At 42.7% G+C, this 6,745-nt stretch overlaps 1 protein-coding gene across 1 annotated transcript in view; it reads left to right on the top strand.

The window, feature by feature from the left end:
- The first annotated feature begins 413 nt into the window (after positions 1–413).
- The window catches only part of UBE2D2 (ubiquitin conjugating enzyme E2 D2), a 64,830-nt gene continuing 58,498 nt past the window's right edge, over positions 414–6,745 (top strand). Inside the window, exon 1 of the mRNA XM_032336549.1 lies at positions 414–516. Within this exon, the coding sequence (XP_032192440.1) occupies positions 493–516 (24 nt within the window). The 5' untranslated portion in view covers positions 414–492. The remainder of the gene's footprint in view (positions 517–6,745) is intronic.

The raw sequence follows: 6,745 nt of genomic DNA, 5'->3' as shown, positions 1-6,745 counted from the left end.
ACCTGCCCCTCGGCCTGGGCCCACCCCGCGCTCCGGCGGCCCCACCCCGGCGGCGCCGCCCGCCCGTCCGCCCGCGCGTCCCTCGGTCCACCTGCAGCGGGCAGTCCCTCTGGCTGTCCCACTGAACGGCGCCGGCCGAGCCCGAGGCCTGGGCTCTTGCTCTCCGGCGGAGGGATCCGCGGCGGCTGAGGAGGCGGCGCTGAGATTAGGTGGAAGAGGTAGCTACGGCGGCGGCAGCGGTAGCGGCGGCGGCGGCTCGGACGGCAGCGCATAAAGGGGCCGCCGCCGGGTGATGCGGTGACCGCTGCGGCAGGCTCAGGAGCCAAGTGGGCCTCGGCCCTCAGTCCGTCCTGCCGGACCCGCGCTCCCGAACTCCCCATCTTCTCCGGCCGACCCGCGATCACCGAGGAGGCCTCGCGCCCCCTCGCCCCTTCCCCGTCCCTCCCCTGTCCCCGTCCCCGCCCCGGGGGCCACCGCCACCCGCCTCCCACGATGGCTCTGAAGAGAATCCACAAGGTAAGCGGCCGGAGGTCGGCTGAGGGTTCCGGCCGCTGGGCGGGCCAGCTGAGCAGGCTGCGGCCTGCACTTCCCGCCGTCGCCTCCGCCAGGCTCGCGGCCTCTTTGGACCCGGCTGCCGACGGCGATGGTCCAGCCGGGCGCCCTTCACACCCCACTCCCAGTGATGGCGCCCGTGGAGGCCTCGGCGCGCAACCCGCGCTTAGGCCGGAGGTGCGCTAGCCCGCTCAGCGTTGCTCCCTGGTCTTCTTTCTAGGCCCCGCGTGGTATGGAGTCCCAGGGCCTCTGCCCGGCCTGGGACTGCTGCGCTAGAGGGCCATTGTCCGGCCATGCCGGGAGGGGGAGCTGGGGCTGGTGCGTTGAGCTGCCCCATTGACAGAAGTCGAAAGGGCTCCTCGCCCCAAGTCTGCCGGTGTCCCCCTACCCCCCTCCCGCCCACACCCGCCCACCTGCCCTGGTTCCCTCCACAGAGCTGCGGAGCTTGGAGCCCATGTCTCAGGCAGACGGAGGAAGCTTTTTTGTTCGATCCACAAGTATTTCTTGAGTTCACTTACCTCTTGGCGGCCGCACACTTCGGTCCATCCACTCTGCTCGTCCAGAAACTTAAGAGTAGGAAGTTCGGAAGGAAAACAAAACAAAAAACCAAACATGCCTCTTTTGAGGGAGGAGGGAAGTGGAAAGAAAAGCGTTTTGTTCTTCGAGGTTGCCAAATGTAGTGAGAAACTGCACTTTTACGGGAATGGAAGCTGTTGAATTTTCAAGGGTAGGGATAGAAACCTGAACGTTGAAGACCACTGAAGGAATTACACAAAGTTTCCTTTTACAGTATCTTCATGCAGTGGATTTTAACGCTTAAATTACGTGATGTGTTCAGGGAGATCCTTTTAATTTAGAAGGAATTTTGCTCCGTTTTTCCGTTAGAAAGGATGTCTTTGCCCTTTAAGATGAAGGGTTGTTCAATTATTTGTATGAAGATTTTCCTTATATTGCGTCTATATTATGGGCTTGGCTTAAAATTTAGGGTCCCACCAATATTGTAAAACTCCTGGTGCCGCTCACTATAATGTCTTTTTCTTAAAAGTGGGGAAGTACTGCTGGTGATTTTTGATTGGTGTTTTACTTGGAGAAGCTCTCTTAAATCTCTAGCCACTTACAAGGAGATCCTGGGGTTATCCATAGGGAGGAATAGGATGGAGATGCAAGAGGAATAGAACAAATACCTTGCCCTAAACTCAGAGCAAATGCAGACTGTCGGACAACTAAAACACTTCAGTTTGCAGTCGGTCTTCATTTCTTTCACGATCAGAGACCTTTAATGTGGAATTAATCCCAACAGTTACTGTAAATTTAGGTTAGGTTAGATCCTTACCAGCTTGTTTGGACTTATTCGATTTCTAACAAATGAAGAAGGGCAGACTTCAGACAGAGTAAATCTTCTATTAAAATGAAGCAGGTTATGTGTTAAAAGGAGCTTGAAACTTCACGGAAGATTTCTTAAGGAACTGTTTAAGGGGCAGGAGCACACTGAGGAATCATCATCCAAATAAAAATATATATGTATTTTTAAGGTTTTTAGTAGTTAACTGGGTTCTTATATGGTCTAGTTGGGAAGCTATCAGTGTGAGAGTTTGAGATTATAGCTGTAGAAGACTGTGCTCTTTTTTTTTTTTTAAACTTCCCCTCTCCTCCTGTTCTTATTTTAAAACCTGAAGAAGAGTGTGTGTGATAACTTACAGATCAAGAAATATACCCTTAAAAAAATACCCTTTAATCTCTACATTAATTGATAAGTGTTGATTTTTTTCAGAGAAAAAGGTAACTCAAAACATGTATTTTAATCTTCTAATATACTTTCCTCAGTAATGTGGTTTCTTTTGAGTTACTACATATTCTCTAGATCTTCTCTAAAATATCTTCTTATAAAAATTTTAATAGGGAAAACCAAGTTTAGGTAATGATACTTTGAACTTTTAAAACAGTATTCGTCTTTCCTCCCCTGGTTTATAACCTAGAGCCCTCTGCAAAGTATGGCTCAACTTCTGAGACTGCCAGGGATTAGAAAAATAAAATTTATTTTTGGTATACTAGTCAGTAAGATTGTGAAAACAGAATAGATATTTTTTCCCCAAATTATCTGTGTAATACCAGTTCTGAGTTGAATGCAGCCTTACCTAGGTATGGATAAGACTAGTCCTTCCCATCTTCTTGGCCCTAGTAATGTATTTACAATGGAATCCCCAAAAAACTTAGTTGGCTTATATAATTGATCTTGATCTTGAACCTTCCCAATTACCATTCTCTGAAAAAATAGTTCTACTCAAATACTCTGTTAACTTTCGATATCTTGAACTGCTGCATCTGGGTTGTAATAAAATTTGCTGAGAACAAATAAATTTGACATGTGGCATCTTTAGGAATGCAATATCTTGTTTCTTTAACAGGGAAATAGTGTTCTGTGAATTTGACCGTCCTATAAATGCATTGTCTTTTTGGCAGAAGCTTTTGATGGACTTTATTTTGATACACACTTTAAAGTCTCCTGACCTATGCTTTAACAGAGTGTACCAGAGAAGGTCATTATGAATATCCAGTGTAGTTCTGTGCAGGGATTGGGACCCTCTGGGTGTGTTTGTATCTATACCAAATGGTCCTAACCTGCTGTGTTTTGAGGTTTTCTGCTGACTTTATAGGTCTTCAGCTTTGATTTTGATGCTTTGAGTGTCTGCCTCTTGCAGCACCACCCCCAGCCCTATTCCAGTTGGCTGCATCTCATCTGCTGTGGGCTGGGAAACCAGATCATGGAGCTTATTAAAATTATGTCTAAAATAAGACCCAGTAGGCTCTGAGTGACGAGGGCTTCATGTGTTCTGTGAACTGTGTGGTCTCTTTGACTGATCAGAGACCTTTTTTACTTCCTGTTTTTCTTCTTTTTTTTATACAGATACAGGAGGCTTTAGGGTACTCTTAGAGTACCATAATACTGAAACACGGTTAATTTATTTATTCTGTGGAAGGATAAAAGACTGAATGTCTTGTTTCTTTAAGGAGTTGAAGACAGACCAAAGTTAGGATACTGAAAGCTATTTTCTTAATAGTAATAGTGCCGTGTATATTTTAGTGGTATCCTGTTATTTATAATTAACATTTAGCATATATGGCTTTAATGCCAGGATGGTCACTTGATTTATTCTGTTTCTGTGATAAAGATTTTTATAGCTAGTTTTGGGGGGGGGCAAGAAACACCTCAGTAGAATAAAGATTTCAAATTCTAATGGCTCTAAAGGCCAAGCAAGCAGGTAACCAAAGTGAGCAAAGAGAATTGGGGGGAACTAGAAATTACATATGCTATCAGAAGAGGGCAGCTGCTACCCTGCTCTCTCCAAATGTTGCTATTACCAGGATCTGTGGGCCCAGGGTTGCCAGATCTTCCCTTTATCCCCCTTTAAAAGGAAAGCCACAAGTCCAGATTTTTGGCAACCAATTCAAATTAAAAACAATACCACATTTCTGGTAGGTTGGTAGTTACCAGTTTGATTTGTGAATTAAAATTAAAAGATTGAGGTTCAGTAAGCAATCAGGGAGTATATGAATAAAAAAATACTCCCCATTTTTAAATCAGTTAAACTATACTTGCTATCTTTTTTTAAAGTTTCAGAAGTTTATTGCTTTCTGTAGATGGGCAAGATTAAGTAGTTTTTTGTAAACTATTAATTAACTTCCTTGCCTGAGGTTTTACCTGGTTATGTGTAAGGTCATAGGTAAAGCCAATTTAATAGAAGCATTGATCCCACAGTAGAATTTTTATCTTCTTCTTCATTATGCTCTGTTTCATGTTGTGAATCATCTTTCTGTATACTACATACTTTCGAAATGTTTTAAGATTGGGAGATTACAAAAGGATGATTCTTAACTTTGTAACACTGTAATAGTACTAAATATAAAAAATAATTACTTTAGGGGTGCATGGTGGTTCAGCCAGTTAAGCATCTGTCAGCTCAGGTCATGATCCCTGGGTCCTGGGTTCGAGCTCAACAGGTACTCTCCTTGTCCCTCTTCCTCTACTCTTCCCCTGCTCATGGTCCCTTTTCCCTTTCTCTCTCTGTCTCTTTCAAATAAATAAATAAAATCTTTAAAAAAGTATTTTTTTTAAAATACTGTACTGTGTGATACCGTATGTTAGAGTTAATCATATGTAAGGGTAAAGTGAATTCCTATAAAAACAGCAAAACAAATTATCAAATTGTTCTGTGGAGTATTGTGAACTTTAATAGATGGTTGACTGAAAATGGCTGTTGGAATTAGGTTAGGTCTGTCTTAGAAAGCAGATATACCTTCTTACTCCAAAAGATAAGGTTCTTAGAATCTCTGGGAAGATTTTCTTTTTAATTATTCATTAAGAAATGATTCTTTGCTTTGCATAAATAAGTTCATTGGATTGAGAAACTTTCTTTGGCTCTTCCAGGTTGCTATTTAAATGTTAATTTAAACAGCCATCATTGAAGGATAACTGTTAATCTAGGTTTGCTTTAAACTCTCTCAGTGTGTATTACTGTACTGCTGACTGACAAGGAGGAAGTTTTGACAAAGTCCAATTCTGGATATTTTAGTCCAGAGAGAGAAAGGGCTGCTAAAATATCCTAGGCAGTTCCCAGGATAGGAATACCTGACTCATGCATGATGCTGCCAGGAACCTCTGCAGCCTCATCCCAGAAATGCAGGAGCATACTTGTTTTTTCTGTAGAACTAAAATTTTGGTGGTTAGATTCCCAGGCTAACCTTCAAAATCATATTTAACTATGACATAGGAAAATAAAGTACCATTTGTTCTTCTGTCTCAGAGTCAAGTGAGATGTCAATTAATAGAATCTAAAATGTTAGAACTGTAACACATCTCAGAGCTACTGTCTGAAAAGGCCATGCGACTTTCTAGGGCTGGATCAAGAACCTGGGTTTCTTGACTTATATCTGGTGTCTTTTCTGGCCTACCATGTACCTTTATGTAGCTGTTAGGTATGTAAATCTAAAGGATACAGTCTTTCTTTTGTTCAAATAGTTGGGTATTCAAACTGTGCCTTGGTACCAGAAGATCTTTTCTTCAACATCTCTTTTTATTGTTGAAGAGGTGTGTATGAACTCACCTAAAACTATATAAAGTTTGAATGTTCGGTCCTCCATATATCTTTCATCAGAATTAAATGGGTTTTTTAATCTCTGCAAGATTAAGAATCACTGTTTTACATCTTTAAACACTGTTTTAATGTGAGTTGGTGACGCAGTTACCTATTCCACAGAGAAAGTAGAAATCTTTATGAATTCTTTTAGATTTCCTTTGAGGCCTTTAAGAACAAAAACAAAAACTAAACTCTGTAGCTGCTATCTTTATAGTACTCAGTCAGTTTCAGAATTAGTGAATTTTCTGAACAACCCCTATGAGAATTCTTTTCTCCCAGGTTATATGGGAAAACACTTGGAGAAATAAGCAAACTTGCCTGTGATTATATGGTATGGTAAGAAAAGCCAAGATTCAGATTCATGCAGTCTTGACTCTAGCCAGCCATTACTCCAAATTTACCTTAGTCATCACTCTTATTCCTTGTCTCTGCAGAAGTTATACTTTTCCCTTTGTCAAGCTAACTTACGCTTCCCTGTTCTTCCTGCCAGGTCCTTGCTCTTGAGTAATTGTCTCTGCTCTCCTAGTTCCAGTCTCTTCTAAGCCCCTTCAGCATCCAAGCTTATTTAAGATTATCCCATCCTAAAAAAACAATAGCAAAAAAACCTTTTTAACTTCCTAGTCCACTATAGCGGATTCCTTCCTCTTCTCTATTCCTCCCATCTCTGGCATTTCAGTGCCAAAATTCTTTCTTTCTTTCTTTCTTTTTTTTTTTTTTTTTTTAGATTTTATTTATTTGTCAGAGAGAGAGAGAGAGTGAGTGCACAAGTAGGCAGAGCAGCAGGCAGAGGCAGAGAAAGAAGCAGGCTCCTTGTTGAGCAAGGAGCCTGATGTGGGCCTCGATCCCAGGACCCTGGGATCATCACCTGAGCCGAAGGCAGCGACTTAAGCGACTGAGCCACCCAGGCGTCTCTCAGTGCCAAGATTCTTAAAAGAATCGTCTACTCACTGTTCTGGGACTGCTTAAAAGAATAGTCTACGCACGGTTCTGGGACCAGTCACCTTAGTGACTGGTGATTACTTAATTGCCGGATTCAATGGACAGCTCAGTTGTTTTTT

Source organism: Mustela erminea, chromosome 3 (assembly GCF_009829155.1).
Source record: "Mustela erminea isolate mMusErm1 chromosome 3, mMusErm1.Pri, whole genome shotgun sequence".
Taxonomy (NCBI): domain Eukaryota; kingdom Metazoa; phylum Chordata; class Mammalia; order Carnivora; family Mustelidae; genus Mustela; species Mustela erminea.
Note: the sequence above shows the minus strand (reverse complement) of the source record. Positions and strands in the feature narration are given on the sequence as shown.